General features: G+C 39.9%; 1 protein-coding gene across 2 annotated transcripts; it reads left to right on the top strand.

The window, feature by feature from the left end:
• The first annotated feature begins 1,782 nt into the window (after positions 1 to 1,782).
• Positions 1,783 to 19,952, top strand: SLC40A1 (solute carrier family 40 member 1). Of its 2 annotated transcripts, XM_065413061.1 has the most exons (8): positions 1,783 to 2,066; positions 3,589 to 3,656; positions 8,869 to 9,028; positions 9,903 to 10,018; positions 10,452 to 10,578; positions 13,343 to 13,588; positions 15,476 to 16,135; positions 17,474 to 19,952. In XM_065413061.1, exons 1-8 carry the CDS (start codon positions 2,024 to 2,026, stop codon positions 17,791 to 17,793), a joined length of 1,740 nt encoding a protein of 579 aa, XP_065269133.1. In that variant the 5' UTR covers positions 1,783 to 2,023; the 3' UTR covers positions 17,794 to 19,952. The 2 variants fall into 2 exon arrangements, with proteins under 2 accessions (XP_065269133.1, XP_065269134.1); XM_065413062.1 differs by lacking the exons at positions 8,869 to 9,028; positions 9,903 to 10,018.
• The last annotated feature ends 755 nt before the right edge of the window (positions 19,953 to 20,707 follow it).

Raw genomic sequence — 20,707 nt, 5'->3', positions numbered from 1 at the left:
CAGAGCCCCCTCCCACACCCTGAACCCCTCATTTCCAGCCCCACCCCACAGCCCTCACCCCCACCCTCTTCCCCAGCTCTGAGTCCCTCCCACACCCCAAACCCCTCATCCCCAGCTCTGTTGGGTCGCAGGCATCAACAATTTTCTTCAACTGGGTCTCCAGAAAAAAAGTTTGAAAACCATTGCCCTCAACTATCTGTGAATGTACTGAGTACAGTTCTGCTCCATATTTATTAGACAATTACAGCAACTTTGTTAAGCAACCAATTTTTTGTTGGTCCCTTGCTTCATACTCCAAAGGAGCTTTGACTATATATGCACTTTGAAAGCTAGGACTCACAGTACTGCCAACCCTTGTGATTTTAGCATGGGTCTTACATTTGGTGTTTTCTCTGAAGTCCCAATTTCTTGAGTCATTTGATTACGTGATAATCTCAGCTTGATTTTTAAAGTAAATTTTTAGACCTCATGGTTCAGAAAAGCTTGAGAACCCTAAAGGCTCAAAACCCAAAAGGAAATAAGAACCCCAAAATTATTTTTTTAATTGATGATTTTTCTAAATCAATCTCATGATTGTTTGGGGTTGGCAATACTGGACTTATGAGATCTGACTTACATATTTATATATATACCAGCATAATAGCAGAACTTTTTCCTTTTTCTCTTTCTTTACCTTATTACTTAATATTAGTGTCCCCTCTTAATAAATGTGAGTTACAGCAAAGGCTTCCTAATCTCAAACGTCAGTAGGTTTTCAAGCGGGGGAAACCAGGAGTCCAGTGATCCCCAACCTTTTTTGTCTGGCGGGCGCCAGACGACGAGCTACGGAGGACCGTGGCGGCGGACAAGCATCCACCGAAATGCCGCTGACAAGCAGCAATGTCAATAGGCGTCGCCGCCGAAGAGAAGCGTCATCCAGAGGCGTCGCCGCCGAAATGCCACCGAAAATCCAGCCTCTGGATGATGATGCTTCTTGGCGGCATTTCGGCGGATGCTTGTCTGCCGGCCAGTACGCGGGCACACTTAGATGCCCCGGCGGGCGCCATGGCACCCACGGGCACCGCGTTGGGGATCCCTGCAGCAGTCAATACATGAGACAGGTTGTTAAAGTACTGCCTGCTTACATCCTTCAGGAGTCTAGGCGAGGGACGGGACAAAGCCTGACTGTTCCGAGATATCACCTACTTCATCAACACGCGGAAAGCTCAGGGTGTGACTCTGCGAAGCAGGGTTACAACATTTTAAGACGTGAAGATTTGCCCCTCGGGCGGGGACACAGATCCCTACACCTGCTCTGCTGCCCCTCCAGCCCCTCCTCATCCATCCTGCGCGCCACCCACAGACGGCTCAACTCCCCTCCACAACCGGCTAACGTCCCCACCGCATCGCTCCTTTATCCCTCCGCGCCCCCCAGGCCATAGGCTGGGCGAGGCTTGGCGGGTCTTTTTCGCCTCCTGCTCAGTCCCTAGCCATCCCCCTCCTCCGATTTGCCCCCTTTGCCCCTTTTTAGCCCCTGTAAAAAAGCAGGCACTAGAATCTTCCGCTAATAAGAGCAGGAGGGCAGTGGCTTCTGCAGCAGTTACTGAGCAGACGCAGTTCTTGTGCGCATGCTCCGTACGCCATAAGCAGCACATTCCCAGAGGGAGCAGTTCGCCGTACTACACGTGCTGGGCGGAGACATGCAGATCAGGCGGACGCTGATAGGCTGATCCTGGGACCGCATCCCCCGCCTCCGGCCCAGCCTGGCTATAAAGGGTGGCGAGCCGCTAGGCAGCCGTAGCAGCGGCCGCAGGAGCTGGGCGCCTGGCTGGGCCCCCTTCCCGGTGGAGCGCAGCCCCTCCAGCCCCTGTGCATAAGGCTATCGCTTCCCAACTTCAGCTACAGTGATAGCTAAGTTGGGAAAGAAACATTCAGAGAAGCCGTGTCCCCTCCTGCTCCCCGTGCGTCCCCTCCTCTGCGCCCGCGGCTGGGGTACAGGACTGGCAGCGCAGCAGAGCGAGCAGGAATCGGGGCGCAAGCGGACATGACTCGGGCAGCAGAGCAGACAAGCGGCGGAGGATCCTGTGGTCAGTGTCGTGCGGGGAGCCCAGGGGGGCTGCTGACCCGGAGGGGGCTGGTAGAGAAGGGACGCAGCACGTTTGTGGGGTACGCTGCCTGGGAAGGAGTGCGAGTGTGCACGGGGGCGGCACTTACAAGCACTTCACCCCATGCCGCTCAGATGTGTGACATTACATGTGTGGGTTACGGGGGCATGGCATCGTGTGGTTCAGCTGCAGTGGGCTGTGCAGTAGGTAATACAGAGATTTTAAGGCCAGAAAGGTTTCTATTGATCATGTAGTGTAGCGGTTCTCAAACTGTGGGTTGGGACCCCAAAGTGAGTCAGGACCCCATTTTAATGGGGTTGCCAGGGCTGGCTTAGACTTGTTGGGGCCTGTGACCAGAGCCCAATGGCTTCAGACCTGGGCATTGGGACTCGAGTTACAGGCCCCCTGCCTGAGGCTGAAGCCCTTGGGCTTTGGTCCCCCTAACCCACTGGGGGGCTTGGGCTGGCTCAGGCTTCAGTCCCCCCCTCCTGGGGTTGCATAGTAATTTTTATTGCCCAAAGGGGGTTGTGGTGCAATGAAGTTTGAGAACCCCTCATGTAGTGTGAGCTCCTGCCCTACTTTTCTGTGATTCTGTAACACAGGCCATAGAATTACATTCTGTATTTCTTGCATCAAGTCTAGTGACTTGTGGTTGAACTAGAGTCTAAGGGCACGTCTTCACTACCCGCCGGATCGGCGGGTAGCAATCGATCTATTGGGGATCGACTTATCGCGTCTAGTGAAGATGCAATAAAATCGATCCCCGATGGCTCTGCCGTCGGCTCCGGAAATCCACCGCGGCAAGAGGCGGAAGTGGAGTTGATGGCCGCGCGGCAGCGGTCGACTCGCCGCCGTCCTCACAGCCAGGTAAGTCGACCTAAAATACGCAACTTCAGCTACGCTATTCATGTAGCTGAAGTTGCGTATCTTAGGTCGACCCCCCCCCCCCCCCCCCGTAGTGTAGACCTAGCCTTAGATGTATGTGTGGTGTGTGTGTAGAGTGATGTGTGGAAAAGGTGCACACATAGGTGGTGTAGTGCAGTGTTTCTCAACCTTTTTGATACCAGGGACTGGCTTGCTTCCTTCCTAAACTCTGTCAGAGAGATCTCAGGGATTGGTGTTAGTCTGCAGACTGGTCATTGAGAAACACTGTCTGATATTGCATGTGGGATGAGTTGGATGGGGTACAATCAGGTGGCACAATGTAAATATGCTGCAAAACTTTGTGCAGATTTAGCTAGTAAGACATGTTGAGATATATTCAGTTTCTTCATTTAGTATAATGTTTTTTCTCTTGCACAACTGCTATGCTGTGGCTATTCCAGTGTGTTGAATTAAAACATGTATAGCAAAAATCTTAGCTTATTTTTGCGATAAGACTTTTGCAGTGTAGAGATTGCTGACTTTAAAATGAATAAAACTTAGTAGCAACCAAGGAAGATGCCAAATAAGTAGGCAAAATGCATCTGAATCCTCTTCAGCATTTCTCTCATTTTATTTTTAGGATCCTGTGTCAATTATTTTACATCTGCAAAGTTTCTTCTTTATCTTGGACATGCACTCTCCACTTGGGTAAGTGTGTATGTGTGTATATATTTAATACACAAACAAACATCATGCAGTGGAACCTCCTTAATCTGCTTTTGATTAGTCTGTACTGCACACTGTATATTTATATACAGAAGGTGGTCTTTGGCAAAGACTTAATTGCAAAGTGTTGTGGTGAGATCTCACTAAGTCTTCATAATCTTCACATGATCTGGTACAGTATATTTGCTAATATTCTAATAAATAAAAGTGCAGTGCTCACAATTGTCTAAGGGCCTGATTCACTACCCTCACTCACACTGAGTGATACCTTACTGCTTGAGGAATGTCATTGAAACCAGTAAGGCTTGTTAGAGAGTAAATACTACTCAAAGTGGGTGGAGGATAACAATAAAACTGAGCCCTACTGATCAAAGTATATTTTGTACTGCTTTGTCCTTGATTTTTATAATTTGAAGGGTTTGTATACCTGCTCACCAATGTAAATTACTGAATGTTGCACAATAGATTTCCTAGTCATCAGTACTTATTAACAAACCTCTGTTTTTCTGAAACTGTAACATCCTTACCTGTAACAGTGTCTATTTACTGAAACACTTTCACCTGTAACTAAACCAACCTTTGTTAGCAATTTACAGTGCTTCAAGGTGAATGAAGGAGATCTAGAAATTGATTTGGATGAAATGTATCTCCCAGTTCATTAAAATCATATGAAGTGGCAAAATCTAGCCTGAGAAATGCTACATTGTTTAATATCATTTTAATCCAGTATCTTGCAACTGAATGACAAGTATTAATTAAGAAGATGAGTAAAAGCACTTTTTTAACGTAACTTGTTCCTCTTGAACACCTGCCTTGTCTTTCTATGTCTGTTCTAATTTGTAAAATCTTTGAGGCAGGGATTGGCTTGGTATGTACTTTGTACAGCAGTGAGCACACTGTTCTAGGACTACAAGGTTGTATGCCTCACTTTCATTAATGTAAAGGATTACAGTTGTGTTCCTCCTAAGAAGGCCTGGAGAGAGAGTCAACTTTTGGTTTAAACAGGTGCAATATAGCAATGAATTATTTTAGTCCAAAGACTTTGTTGGTGCTACTGCTGTTATGAGAAGTAGTATGTTCAGTCAACAAAACGCACATCGAGCCTGATTCTGCTATTTCTACTAACATAGAGTGGCACCTTACTATGTGATTGGTCCCACTGAAATCCATCAATGGGGCTACTTGCAGATTAAGGTAAGGTATCATTCAACATGAATAAGGGTGACTGACTGGGAATTTAGGATAATAATCTGGACTACTGCAAACAGTTGAGTGAAAAATGTCAGCATATAGAAATATTAAACACTATACACCTTTATTGATTTCAAAAACCCAATTGAGGGTCTGAATCCACTGTCCTTAATCAGGAAAACTCCTATTTAAGCAACAGATGTTTAGTCTAACTTTTAAGGCTCAGTCCTGCACTTGTCTAAAAAGTTCTTTAACCCACAATAATTCCTCTTTGGAGCCTAAAATAAGACTTTCAATAATAGAGAAAGGGAGGAGGAGAGAAGGGAAAGTTATTTTTGTTTGATCTTTCTCTGCCCCTCAAGATGGAAACACATCAACCCAGACCTCTGAAATGGCTTTTGTATAGTTTTCATTCTGAAATATCACAGTGATATGTATTTTGAATACATAATTTTGTATAGATAAACCTTTTATTCTAGTTGGGAAAACGTAATCCGCTTCCATGTTAAGCACCTGCTCTTAAATACATGTGCTTAAGTACTGTAGAAGTCAAGGACGAGCTAAGTGCTGTACTGAGCTGGTCCCTTATGCCTAGTTCCACAGGTATTTTGAAATCCATGGAAGTTAGGCACCTAAATACCTCTGGCGATCTGGGCCTTAAACCTTATTCTATCAGCTATATACAGTACTATTATAATACAGTGCTAAAATCATCAAACTGCCATTAAAAGAGGAATGGTTAGGATAATAGCTGTCATTCATACAGAAATAGGGTTTAATATCCATGTTATGAATGATTAGAAGATCTCAAGAATAGCAGGATTAAGCCTGTTATGTGCTTCTGCCTTTTCAGTAAGGCATAGGTCCTGGAACTAGAGGTGCGGGGGGTGCTGCAGCACTCCCTGACTTGAAGTGGTTTCCCTTATATACAGGGTTTACAGTTTGGTTCAATAAGGCTCTCAAGCACTCCCACTATAAAAATTGTTCCAGCACCCCTGCATTAAGGCTAAATTATCAAAATTCCCTGAGTCCTGGCTGTAGTTTAAAAATGAATAACTGGGTTGTTACTTTCTGTTTGTGCTGCTTAATTTTCAATTCACTGTTCTGTGCCATTAATTGATCTGACTTTTTTTTTTTTTTTAAAGTTGATTTTAAAAATACAACCTCAAAACAAAAACCAGTATGCTTCCGCTGTTGAAAACAGCTAGCTTTGGAGAAGTTGAGACAATGTGGAGTAGCATGAAAGTACTGTGAGTGAACACAATGGATGAAATTGCCCAGTTAATGAACTCCTAAACTGCTGATTCTGTAGCAGTAGCTTTGAGCAGTATCAGTCTAAACAAGACAAACTGCTTTTTAAATTTTTTGCATTAATAAAAGCTAAAGAGTAATGTCCATGTTTCATACAATGTAGTACAGGCATAGGGAACCAAGAGAAGGCTACGCTTAATATGTATTTGGGTTTTTAGTCTCCAGTAGCAAGATCTTGGCCTGCAGATACTGAGGGAGAAATCTTGAGCGCGTTTAAGTCAACTGGAGTTTGCCATTGACTTCAGTGAGGCCAAGATTTTACCTTGAGAGTAATAGCTGTCAAGGTGCATCATTTTCAATATTTAAAAACGTGTATGTGGATGGGGCTTCCATAAAGGCTCCTTATTATTTAATCAAGTTCAACAACTAAAACTTTGATGCAGGAATAGAAGTATATCAGGCCTGCATCATTATGAAAGTAGTGCTTTCTCCTGAATTAAATTTCTATCTAAATGAACAATCAAACAGGTTAGCCAGAATTTAGGGTTCAGTGACCACCTACATACATTTGTAAGTGAAAGTTGAATAAGAAGTAGCTTGAATCGTACTGAGTTCTTGATTCAGAAAGACACTTAAGTTCCATTTATGAAAGAATTAAATTATGCATAGTTTTACACCTCCTTCCCCCCCCCCAATAAAGAATGTAAGCATAGCATGTTACAGAAGGAAATTTTTTTTTCCTCCTTGTACATGGAGAACTCAAGTGAATTGTTGGGGGGGGGGGTCTGCCTGTCTGAGAGGTCCCAAGCCTGTGGAATTTGAGTGAATGGTGTTGTGACCTGGTGCATAGAGTCACAGCACTGCTTATGTTTGTCCCAGCTACACCTCCATTACGGTGAGGGTGACCAGACCAAACTTGAGTGGTGGTGTGATTCTGTGCAAAAGATCGCAATGCCAGGAGTGAATGGGCCCAGGTCCCCAAGACAACATCTACCATTGCAAGGTGAATGTGGGGTAGACTTGCTCTCCAACCCTCCCTCCACAGGGGCCTCAGTTTCAGATTTTTGTCTTGAGCCCCAAAAATCTGTGTGGCCCTGCTTCTGACCGCTATCACAGGCACTTGCATAAATGATAGAGCTTCTAAATTTGTGAGTGTTTGGAGCAACCCATCTCCAGAAAAGCCTCCGTGCATGTATTCTAACGAATCCCGAAAGCCAAATTCATCACTGGGGTATACTGCTGCTACTCCCCTGGACTTTCAGCAACAATTAATTTGGTCCCAAACAGAGTGACACTTTGGAGGCCTTTTCCTTTATTGCCATCTTGTTCAATTTGTTAGTGTTTTTTTTTTTTTTTTTTTTTTTTTTTTGCAACAAACTTGGAACACTCTTCTGTGTGGTACAAAGGACTTTGAAATGCAGATGATTACTGAGCCTTTCAAAAGAAGCTGATAACTGAAGCATATATATTCTATAATAGATTAACATTAGGGACTCTCCTTAACCAAACTGTCTGCAGTAGTACACTACAACTTCTGCAATGCATTTGTTGCAATATACTTCTAAAGTAAATTGAGCTAATGACCTAAATTATGTGGCCTAAATAAAGGAAAAATAAAATTCAATGGCCAGCTGTGGATTTATGCATATTGCACAGCATTGTTAGTAAATCACAATAATGGAAACTTGTTTTGCATAAAATTAAGAAGGGCTACCTTTACACTAGATCCGTGAATATCTTTAACACTTAGTTGTTTTTAAACTATTGCAATTGCTATCATAAGTTTTGCATCACCTTGGTGGTACTACAATACAGGAAGGATACATTATTTCTAAATACCACTCTTCTGTTGGAAACTTAAGGATGCTTAACTTGAAATCTAGTCAATTTCAATAACTGAATTAAAATCTGGTTTCATATTCAACACCTGCCACCTGTCTCCCTACTAATTTGTAGTTTTCCAATCACATTTTCCTAAGTAGAAGCTCCATACAAATGCCAGAGGAATCTGGCCTTCTACAGGGGAAACAATTAACAGTGGTCTTGGAAGGTATTTTGTAGGTGAAATGTATTCAGACAGAAGTGCTGATTAAAGTTGGCAGTGTCATTTTAAACTTGCACAGCTAGAATAGATGACAGAGTTGCTTAGTTCCACCCTGTGAAACTAAAGTTCCACATGGACAAAGTTACCATCATCAGTGCTCTTTTTAGAAAATGTAAGCTTCATAGAATATCAGGGTTGGAAGGGACCTCAGGAGGTCATCTAGTCTAACCCCCTGCTCAAAGCAGGACCAATCCCCAGACAGATTTTTACCCCAGTTCCCTAAATGGCCCCTTCAAGGATTGAACTGACAACCCTGGGTTTAGCAGGCCAATGCTCAAACCACTGAGCTATCCCAAAGAATCTTCATAAAACTTAGTCCTTTCTCAGGCTCGTTGATTGTAACTGAGGACAGAATTTTGGCTCATACTACCATAGAAAGCCTTTGGTACTATGACATATTGGGGATAACCAACATTACTTGGGGGCCAATAATAGTATTGGTCTGGACCCAAGCTCCCATTGACATTGGAGGGTGCTCCATGCACAGAATGGCAGATAGGACTTATATTGGGAGCAGGAGGGCAGGGAGTAACCAAGTTGTTAAATGCCATGTAAGCATAGGTATTCTTTGTGGAGCTATTAAAACATGGAAATCAGTTACCATCTAGCAAAATGCAAATACTGATATCAACTTTTTTCTTATTTAAGGGAGATCGGATGTGGCACTTTGCAGTGTCTGTCTTTCTGGTTGAACTTTATGGAAACAGCCTCCTCTTGACTGCCGTCTATGGACTGGTTGTGGCAGGATCAGTTCTCCTTTTGGGAGCCATTATCGGAGATTGGGTGGACAAGAACCCAAGGCTTAAAGGTTAGCAACCTTAGTGGAGGCTATTGTCTATTATGGGGTGACTCAAATCCAAGTCGGAAGAGGAAGCCATTTAAAGCAGCTGTTTGCATAATGGCATGCTAGAAAGATCCTCTGGTTAAATATGAAAACCAGGCTTAATTTACTAACTGTCTATAAATCTGAAACTATTCAGAATAATAATAGACTAAATTCTATATGGATAATCTCAAAGATAAGAGAACACCAATTTTAAGCGCTGATCTATTCCTTACTCATGCAAAACTCTAATTGTAGCTAGAGAGAGAAAGTGAAATCCATGTGAATTTTGCCTGAACAAGGATTGCAGAATCAGTTTCCTGGAATCCAGTAATCTGACAACATAATTTAACACTTCCTTCTGTCTAGCATTATTCCACACTGTGTATATTATAACTGCCTTTGTAATTTGTTACTCTTGTATGTTAAGAGGTGACTGAAGAGTACATATTATGTAGTTAATTGAAAACCTGTTCTGTAAAATTAATTTTAAAGCATTTACACAATAGCACTCGCTTTTTTTAAAAACAGTGTTTTGAAGTCCTGCTGAATGGAGGAAAATGTCTACTTTTCTCTTATTGTATTACACTAGTAGGTCAGTGGAACTACACTAAGAATGAATTTGATTCTGTGTAGACTCTGTAAGACAGTGGTTGATTCAAAGTTAAAATGAGATCTCTGCACACTAAACAGTTTACCTTGTAAATAAACTTAATTTTTAAAAGAGAAAATGGGGGGGGGGGGGAAAGGACTTGAATATAGCTTGTATAGAAAAAAATAATTATTAAATAATTCCAAACATGAAGATGGGGAATATCCACAGATTCTATAAACTTTTTTTTTTTTTTACCTGAAACAGTGGCTCAGACTTCCTTGGTTGTACAGAATGCATCTGTCATCCTGTGTGGTATCATCCTGATGATTGTCTTCTTGTTTAAGACCCAACTTTTGACCTTATACTCTGGATGGCTTCTTGTAAGTGCTCAAATTTAAGACTTCTTACATGTCACTAGTAAAGGAAAGCAACTACCGGTAGTTTAATTTGACTCCAATACAGCTCTTACAACTGAGGATCTGCCCCAGTGAGTCTCTTCCTACACTCATGGACATCAATGGAGGCTTTGCCATTGGCTTCAGTGATGCAGGATCAGGCCATTAAATCCTACTTACTGTTTTTAGCTTTGTTGCAAAAGGGCACAGGGGAACATACCTTTTTGTTAATAAATAAAATATTTTTTAAAAATGTTCATATTATCATTGTACGGTCTGAAAAGTAACATTTATGTGAATATTTTAAAATACAGAACTATAATTTTGGTTGTCCAAGAAAAAGTCATGATGTCTTTTAGTCATTAACTTGGTCCATCATTTTACTCATGTTTAACACTTCTTCTTTCCTTTCCTCCAGACCATGTGCTATATCCTGGTTATCACAATAGCAAATATTGCAAATTTGGCCAGCACTGCCACTACAATTACAATTCAGAGAGACTGGATTGTTGTGGTTGCAGGTGAAGACAGAAGCAAATTGGCAGGTGAAATACATTATTTCCACTACCTAAAAGTCTTAGCATGTGGGCTTGATTTTTAACAGACTGCAGTTTTACCTTGAAGTCAGCACATTCTTCTATGTTCCAAGAGCTGTGAGAGAACAACAGTTTAAAAGGGCAGCTTTCCCCCTACCATATTCCTCACTATATTTACAGAGATTTGAAATGACTGTTGTAAAACTCTGATTACAACATAGTTTTATGACTAGGTAACTATCTAGTTCTAGTTTTAATCCAACTCTAACACTGTCGAGGGAGATGAGTTTTATTTCTGCAAACCAAATATATAATTTCATCAAATCATCTGTGTTTAGTATTTAATACTCAATAGTAAATGCATTGACTAACAGGATATGATTAAGATTTATCAACATTTATTACCAAGGGAATCCCATATCCAGAGAACATTAGAGAGATTAACCTTCTTATTAGGCAAAGAAAGTGCACAACTTGTAACCTTTTCTGATTTATTTTTAATTTCTCAAATTACAAACTTCCTCTTAGTCCCCTATTTTGACCTTGCAGTAGTTTCTTAGCAATTACCTTCTGTAGAACAGTAGTGTTTTAATTTCTTTTAAGTTTCTTCAAAAACACAAGTTGTTGTTGGAAGTTCCCTTGCAGAGCCTTAATGTTAATGGTTCTCACTAATCTTGTTTGTATTTAGCAAATCACATCCCTTCTCTGCTTCTTCACACAAGAAGAGGTGCATGTCACCCCTGGGGGGAGCTATCATGTAATAGGTGTAATGTAATAGAGACAGTATTGCCTTTTTTGTCTTTCCTCAATTCTGACAGATTAATGGCATCATATGACCATTTGTGTTCTGTACGATTGCCTCGGAAATCAGGCAATTGGTTCCTGCACATTCCTTCTTGCAACTCTGTTTCAAACAAATACCTCACACAGAAAACCTGTTCCAATTTTATAGACTTCTCCCAAGGAGGGTTTTGTGTCTGGTGTGGGGTGTGTTTTGTTTTAGATACTGTTATAACTAATTTTAAAAAAAAATAAAAACACAACAAGGATTGTATTGTGAGGAACATCTGTAAAATATTTACCTTGATTGTGAAATATGCAGAATGACCAAAGGCCAAAAGAACATGTTTCTGTTCACTCTTTTCACAAAGGCGGCACACAGCTATGTAATTTAGCAGAACAGGCAAATAAAAGCTATTGTGTTCTCGCCTCACTTATCCCAGATGGTTCTCTCCATTTTGATTCCCATATGGCTTCCCTTCTAACTCATTTGTGTGTGTGTGTGTGTGGGGGGGGGGGGTGTTGTGGGAGGAATGCTACTTTCCCAAGCTCCTTGCTGAAACAATCTCTCTCTCTCTCTCTCTCTCTCTCTGTAGATCAGGCAGGTCTTTGTGTGAAGACTCCTCTGTCTTGTGTGCTTTGATCAGCAGTGAATTGGCTATTAATACTGACAATTTATCATCTTTAGATTTCAGAGTTAATTCCTTGAAAGGAACAAGCAATTTCAGGCTTTCTGCAGACTCCAGAAAACATCAGTATATTGGTTTACCGTTGGTTCATGTTTTTACAGAAAGCTTAGGCCAAGATTTTCCAAAATAGGACTCTAAAATTAGGCTCTTATATCTATATTTAAGCACCTACATATGTGTCCTGTTGAGAGGGGTGGAGAGAGCTGAGCATTCAGTGACTTCTGTTGGCCACAGAACAGTCAGAAATGTAGGGCTGAAAGGGACCTCGAGAGGTCATCAAGTCTAGCCCCCTTCACTGAGGCAGGACCAAGTTCAATCTAGACTATCCCCGACAGGTTTGTCCAACCTGTTCTTAAAAGCCTCCATTGACTGGGATTCCACTACCTCCTTAATTAAAGATGGAAGCCTCTTCCAGAGCTTTTAGTTATAAAGTTATTCCTAATGGCACCAGTTCAATGCAAATAAAGATTAGTCACTGCTATATGCACAGCAACTTGGTGGGGAAAGTAAGGCAAAAGTTCATGGGGTCAGGGGAGGGAAGAGGGAGGACTCTTCTTCCCATTATTAGAATGGAACCATGAGCTATATATTAATGTCAAAACCCAAGAGGACTGCACCTAAATGTGCATGAGTGGAACAGAAGGGGGAGAGAGAACTTTGCTCTCTGAAATTGCAGAATGATTGATGACCACTGCGTGCCTCAGTAAAGAAATTTAGTCAAATCAAAGGTCTGTTGCTATCGGAATGGGTATTATATGGTCATTTGTAATTGGAGAGAGGTGAACTGAGGAAGCAAAGAAATACATGGTTTCAGTGTTGTACAGATAGAAGTTTCTTAAACTGTCATCCATTACAGAAATATTTTTTTCGTAGGGCATGATCCATTCTGTATTTGGTGCGCCCACTAATTTCAGGAGAGTTGCTTCAGAACTGGGCCAGGAGTGCATAGTGATCTTTGATGAAAGGGGAATCATTTGAGTATTATTCTGAAGACATTTGATAATTTTTCACCCTGCTTACTTTAATCCCAGTATGCCCAATCATGAACATCTCACTCAGACAAAACTCTGATCGCAATGGGAGTTTAATTGTATTGGGCTAATCAAACTAAACTAACTTTCATCAGACACAGAAGTATTATCATACATAAGGGCTAAATCCTGGTCCCAGTGAAGTCAATAGGAGTTTTGCTATTGGTTTTTGTAGGGACTGGGATTTGGCTCAAGTATGTGTAATATAATAGAAGATTAAAATGAATACTTCTGCTGTAAGTTTTCATTAATATTTTGCTTATCAAATTATAGATATGAATGCTACAGTACGAAGAATTGACCAGCTGACCAATATCTTGGCCCCAATGGCAGTTGGCCAAATAATGACCTTTGGCTCACCAGTGATTGGCTGTGGCTTCATTTCTGGCTGGAACCTGTTGTCTATGTGTTTGGAATATCTGCTGCTCTGGAAAGTCTACCAGAAAACCCCTGCTCTAGCTCTCAAAGCTACTTCAAAAATTGAGGAATCAGAGCTGAAACAACTGAATGTACAGAAAGGTATCAATGATATCTTTAAAATTGATTTTATACATTACATCAATCGTACCAAAACTGGAAACCATTCATTTTCCATTTTATTCTCCTGTAGACCATCTTAGTTTTTTTGCTTAATGATACTTTTCAGGATTTTACTCTTTACTGTTAGAGCAACTTGTTTTAGTGTCGGGTGTCGTTACCAATTAACTTAGTTTTGAGTAACAATATTTGAGGTTGCAGATGGCTGGAATACCCCATAAACAGCAGCCAAAGAATGGACATTTTGGTACTCTCACCTTGAATTGGTATCTTAAACTAGCCAGTTTTAATTATAGAATGTATCCAAAATGTGGCAGATGTTGGAATATGGAGTCTAAAGAATATTTTTCCCTTTGAAAAAGGAAGATGTCTAACAGGGAAATACCACTCAAAGCACCTAGGAAACACAGAGCTTCCAACACCCCCCCTCCCCCAAGGATATGGAATTTGTTGCAGTAGCTGGAAAAAGATACTCTAAATGTGAGGTACCACTAAGTGAGGACTGTCCTTTCGAAGACTTAAGGTTTGATTAGGGTTCTTAAGGAGGGACCAGAGTAGTCCTGGGGGACATATGGGTAGGGCCATTGTAAGAAGAAATACATTCTTTGTAAATTCTAGGACGACTTATAATAGTCTAATGTTAGAGTAAAAAGATGGTGAAGGATGATGCCATCTTAGCAGTCTACTGCTAGTACCACGCACTACAGTTTAGGAGATCCTAGATAGTAACATTCCCTGAGTGCTTTTCTCCCCAACCAGCAGTGCATGGGACTCCTGAGAAAGCACATTTAGCCTCTGTGGAGGAGAGTGCCCTGGGGTTAATACTGGAGCAGTGGTGGTGTGCTCCAGAAACAGACCTTGTCACCTCTCCTATACCAAGAGGTTGGTGACAACACAGGTTGATGGGGTGACGTGAAGAGGTTAAAAGGCGAGTACAGCTCCTTGGAGCTCTGAATGGGGCTTCTTCAAGCTCCTCAAGACTAAGGACAAACTTAGCAACTGGCAGTGTTTAGAAAACCTGTCTCATTCCCCACTATTATTTTGACTTGGTTTAAAACTAGACTTGTTAGGGCTGTTAATATGCCTCATGCAGGCCTTCCAGTTTGCAGGGATTTGTGCAAAGCTTCATGTTCAAATAAACTCCAGAACACACACTAAAGTTCAGCCATCCACAAAGTGTCAGATGGCTTCCACTCTAGCTGAAAGGCTTTTTCAACCTTTGCCAACTCTATCCTGGCTTTAGGTTTGCAACAAAATGAGAACCTGGCACAGTGTGAGTGTCTAGGATTGGAAATCAGGAATGACTCTATTAGAATCCCAGCTATCACACAGACTCCCTAAGTGGCCTTCAGCAAGTCACTTAACTTCTCTGTGTTGGTTTACCCACCAATAACATAGGGAATAATATTTGCTTACCTACCTCATGGGGCGTTGAGAAGGTTTTTAATTGTTTGTACAGTGCTTTGAAAACTAAAGCCCTATATAAGTGCCTAGTTGTGTCATTAAGCAAATTATTTTGCACAAGCCATTGCTTAGTGTTCACATTTCACAAGAAACCTAGTGTGAGAAGAGAGAGTAGGCTACTCTCTCTTCACCAATGTAACACAACAAGCTGCTTTTTAAATCAATGAAAATTAGCTTTATTTTTTTGGTTCCCCCTATTCCTTTCTGGATTTAAGGGCATGGGTAGAATGTGAAATATAATAATTTTAACAAAGCTGTTTTTGTAACATAATTAACCAGAATATATTTAAAATGACAAACCTCCCAGAAAGGAAGCACCTTCATTAAATACATACAACATAAGGAGCTATACTCCTATAGTTCTTTTGCAGGAAAGCACTTAATAGTTATGTTTCTGTTTTACAGATAGCGAATTGAAGCCCACTGAAGGAGTCCAGTTAATTGGTGAGAAAGATGTAACAGTCTTTGAGCCCCAGCTGGAGAAGGAAATCAGCTGTAGTGCCCGGATTGCTGAACCTTTCATCACATTTCGTGATGGCTGGGTTGCATACTACAACCAACCTGTGTTTCTTGCAGGCCTGGGTCTTGCATTCCTCTATATGACCGTTCTGGGCTTTGATTGCATTACTACAGGTTATGCATACACTCAGGGTTTGAGTGGTTCTGTGCTAAGCCTTCTGATGGGGGCCTCGGCCATAACTGGAATCATGGGAACAGTAGCCTTTACCTGGCTCCGTCGCAAATGTGGCCTAGTTCGCACAGGCTTCATCTCTGGAATAGCCCAGTTTGCCTGCTTGGTCTTGTGTGTGATTTCTGTGTTCATGCCTGGAAGTCCTTTGGATTTGACTGTTTCCCCATTTGCTGACATCCGTACCAGGTTATTGGAAGGACAACCATTGCCTACTGCACTTCCAGCTGATATGTCTGAAATATCCTTTACAACTGGAATGCACAACTGGTTAAACAGGTCTAGCTCTGTTAACAGTGACCTAGAGATGAGTTCTGACTCTGTGCCTTTAATCTCTGTTAGTCTTCTGTTTGCAGGAGTCATTGCTGCTAGAGTTGGTAAGTAATGTCTGTCTATTAAACTCTCTAATCTGTGCTTATTTTTAATTCTATTAGAACTTTATTAGTTGTAGATCCTTTTTGTTAAACTCAGATTTTAATAAAGAACCCAAGATTGACTGCATTACTCTTACTCATAACAAGTCTAAAACTTGCTGTATTTGATCTTGCAGTAGTCTTGCCTATGTAGTTACCGTAGCCCCTAGTTTCTTGTGTATAATATTGCACAATGCCTTCATTAAGTCGTAATTTTCTTTACTCAGTACCCTTTGTAAACATATGTAGTATACTCTCTCATGAGATGGAGTTAAGTATTTGCAGATGTTTAATTAAAATTGCTATATATTTGATAACATTTAATTAAAGCTTTGAGGATTTGCTAGATAGCCTAGTATTAACACCTCAACAGAATCAAAGAGCAGAACAATTTAATTGCATGAATGAAACAATGTATAACTATCATTTTGTAGTACTGCTCTTATGGCTTCTCTATACTTTTGTTCTTTTGGGAGGAGAAAATACTTGGCTTGCATGCATTTAGGTTACTTGCAAAGAGAATTTAAATCATAATTAAACAGATTAATCAGGCACAGGAGCTACTACAATGAGTTTCTCCTTGAAATCAAACTTTCCTGCAGTGTTTACAGTTGAAAACATGCGCGCGCTCTCTCTCTCTCTCTCTTTCCCCCCTCCCCCCCCCCCCCCCACATTAATCTCTCCACAGGACAGAACTATTATTTATTACAGTCACAAACCTTAAATGGAGATGACAACTGGAATGAAAAATTCTTTAAACAATAAGTAGACTTTGGTTATAGTCTACATGATGTGCTCTAAATTTCTTTAATTTTACTTTGGAAAAAAGTTAATCTTACTGTATCTGTACATTTTCCTCTTTTGCACATGGAGAATTTAAACTAGTTAAAGGAATTTAAATGTTACAATATTTACCTTACTCAGTTTTAGTATGTGTGTCAAATAATCCAGATTTTTTTTCACAATCCTAGAGTATTTCCATTCGCTCCTTAATAAGGAAAGGATTATTGTACAAAGCATTGTTTGACAGGCATACTTAATTCAGTGTTGCACCAGTTCTCTCTCTATAAGAAATAGCAGCGAAGGGCCAAATTCTGCCTTTAGTTACACTGATGGAAAGTCTATTCAAGTCAGATGAGATCACAACTTGACCCAGATGTTTGACTTCAAATCAGTGCTATATAATGAAGATTGGGTTGGTAAAGAAATAACTGTAGAATGAGACCCCTTTGAAAATCTAACCTTTCGATATAAATCAAGGTTTTTCTTTTTGTTTTTTGTTTTTTGTTTTTTTCCCCATAGGCCTCTGGTCCTTTGATTTGACTGTCACACAGTTGCTCCAAGAAAATGTGATTGAGTCTGAAAGAGGCATTATAAACGGTGTCCAGAACTCCATGAATTACCTTCTTGATCTGCTGCATTTCATCATGGTCATCCTGGCCCCCAACCCTGAAGCTTTCGGCTTACTGGTGCTTATTTCTGTGTCCTTTGTTGCAATGGGCCATATAATGTACTTCCGATTTGCCCAAAAAACCTTGGGGAATCAGCTCTTTGCTTGCTGTGGTCTTAAATCCAAAGCAGTCTCTAACGATTCACCACCTAGTAATACATCCACTGTTTAGGGGGTCTCAAACTATTGCCACCCCCTGTTTAATTATAATACATGTATGCAGTTAGATGCTTCAAAGTAGCCATAAAGGGCAAAGTAAGGTGTTTCTCTACAGTCTAACACAGTCATAGTACACTCACTTCAAGGGAGACCTCCTAACCAGCTAAGAAACTTGGCCAAATTCAAGTTTCAAGTTTGGGTTATAAGGAAATTATTCTGACACTAAGTTTAGGGTTTAAACTGAATCACCAAAATATGTAGTGTAGGAATGCAACAATATTTTATCATAATTGTAATTTTGAATTTCTTCCATTTTAACCGTGATGAAGACTATGGCCTCACTAGCATAAATACATACAGTACTCTTTAGCTGATGTACATGTGTAGTCTTCACCTGAATTTAGAGCAATTATTTACCCATTGAGCAATATAGTTCATGTTTATTAGCTTGAGTAAAACTTGTTTTATGTTTTTTATTTTGTTGGGGTTTTTCCCCTTTACATAAATGTTGTGGTTTCTGCCTATATGCTGCTCCAGTTAAGAGAACTGGATTTTTTTTTTTTCTAAACTGGCTGAAATGTTATACTAACAAACAAGTTGTGTGTACTGTGTATTTTTTTTTTTTTAAAGTTCTGATGTTTGTCTAATATCTGAAGTTTGCCTAAAATATATCTCTTTGCCTTTGTCTGGTTTTGATTAACTTTAGAGAAACACCTTTGCAGTTTTAGCTTATACTATTCTAGTTCATGAATAAATAAGTTCAAAATATTGTATTACATGTATGTAGCACTTCATAAAATTAAGTACAGTATAACCAAGTAAGCCGAAGCTATGAATGTAATGTAGCATTGTAAAGCAAAGCTTTTCTATTAAAGCACACCAAATGTGCTAAAGAAGGTTTGACAGAGCAGATAATGTTAAGGGTCATGAGTTTGGATATAGAAAGATAGGCTAAGGGCTAAATCTATTGGTTGCCTTTCTGAAAATTATCAGAATATGAGCAGCTTCAGTTTCGTTTTAATCTAATGCCATTGCTTTAAGAAACCCGAACATCAGCCTGGTGTATTAGAAAATTACTAATCCAGGCTAAACTAAATGTAAAGGACAACTTAAAATATTTTAAGAACATTGATACATCTTTTTAAATTCTCTTGTAAAACATCTCACACTTTTAAATTACTAGAAACTTGTATTTTTAAACATCTGTAAAACAAACAAGCTGTGACAGTATGACCCTTTTAAAGCAATTTTTGGGAGAACAGTGGAGAGTGACCTTTTCTTTTTTAAAAGGAGTCATTTTTCAATGTGCAGGTATGGACAGAGCTTTTATATTAACCATTTATGCACTTTTGTGGAAACTGCAGTAATGTTGCTTTAGTATTCTGAGTTTCCTATGCTATGAGAGTATGACTTTTAAACAATGTTAAGAAGTCTTTGTAAAATGTTTGGAAAAAAATATAATTTTTTTCACTTTGCCTTTTTGTACTATCTTTTTCAAACAGTCTTATGTGTTGGCCAACTTCAACCTTGGTGTAAGTAGTCACAACTCCATTGAAACTATTGGTGTTTATACCATGGCTGAATCTGGGTCACTTTCCTCAAAACTGTGATAACTTGTATTGTATTTCCATTTTAAATAGAATGTAAAAAAAATTTAATATTTGTTTGTGACCAATATTTTTTTGAAAAAATCTGAAGTGAATGCGTGAGGATCCCATATCAAATCTAAACTTTAAATAAAGTAGTAGCCCTCAAAATTCAGTAAGTGCTTGTAACAACAATCCCCTTTTTTTCTCTTAAGGATCAATGTTAATCCTTGATGATTCTTTACTGAATGGCACTCAGGGACTCTTTAATTAGATTTATAATTGTTCCTACTTTCCAACAAAATCTGGTTTTGCACTGTAATAAAATATCACATGTATTGATTTTTTTTATTAACAAAATCAGTGGCTCAATCCTGGGGCATAACTCCTGAAGGAAATTTGAGTTTTGCCATCAACAGAACTTTGTCAGGAAAGAAATTAAATCAGGTCTTGTTTGTGTGGACTGTCTAATCATGTTTTATAGAATGGATACCTATAACGTTAGACTTTGAAGACAATGGATTTATACTAAAGATGAATGTCCACTTGGGGCAGTGGACTAAACAATAAAACTTAGATCTCTGAATTGCTAAATGTGTCATTTTATTTCTGATTATCTGTAATCTCAGTTGAGGCCACATTCTAATATTGAATGTGAATAAAGATTACTTGCTCTACTTGTGGCATAAAATGCTACGCCATACATTTTGTTAACTTTGGTGTGTGCAAAATATGAAATACCAGGCCCCCTAATGATACAAACTCCCACTGATTTGAATGAGAGTTTAGGATAGGCAAGCAATGCGCAACTAGGTGCCAAGAGATAATCCTAAAGAATAACCCTTCTTACTCCCATTTATTTCATACAACTAGAATGCTTTGGACCTAGCCTAAACATGTCAGGAAACAAATGTACATGGGTATGTGCCATTTGTGCTTTGAAGCACCATGGGCCCTGAAGTAGTCTTACTTTATGCAAGTTTTGTTGAGTAGGCACTTTAGGAAGAAGCCTGTCATCATCTTTCTTTTCTTTTTTGTTTGTTTTGTTTTGGGTTTTTTAAATTAAAACATGTCAAATTAGATGGGAGGGGAACCTCTTAATGTGCATAGTAAAACCAATATTACTATTCCTATTTTTGTTATCCTTTTATGTAGGATATAGTAGTTGATCTGTTAATCTCATTAATTAAACCTTGTGAATAAATCTGGATGAGCAGCTTTAGTTCTATTTGGTTTTATTCTGTATATAGGTGGGTGTATTTGATGGACCAAAGTCTACCCCATTTTAGACTAAGTTTTATAATCCGAATACTTTGGTCTGTTCCTCAATTTAAAGCTTGA

This window comes from Emys orbicularis, chromosome 11 (assembly GCF_028017835.1).
Source record: "Emys orbicularis isolate rEmyOrb1 chromosome 11, rEmyOrb1.hap1, whole genome shotgun sequence".
NCBI classification, from domain to species: Eukaryota; Metazoa; Chordata; order Testudines; family Emydidae; genus Emys; species Emys orbicularis.
This window is presented reverse-complemented; position numbering and strand designations above follow the sequence as displayed.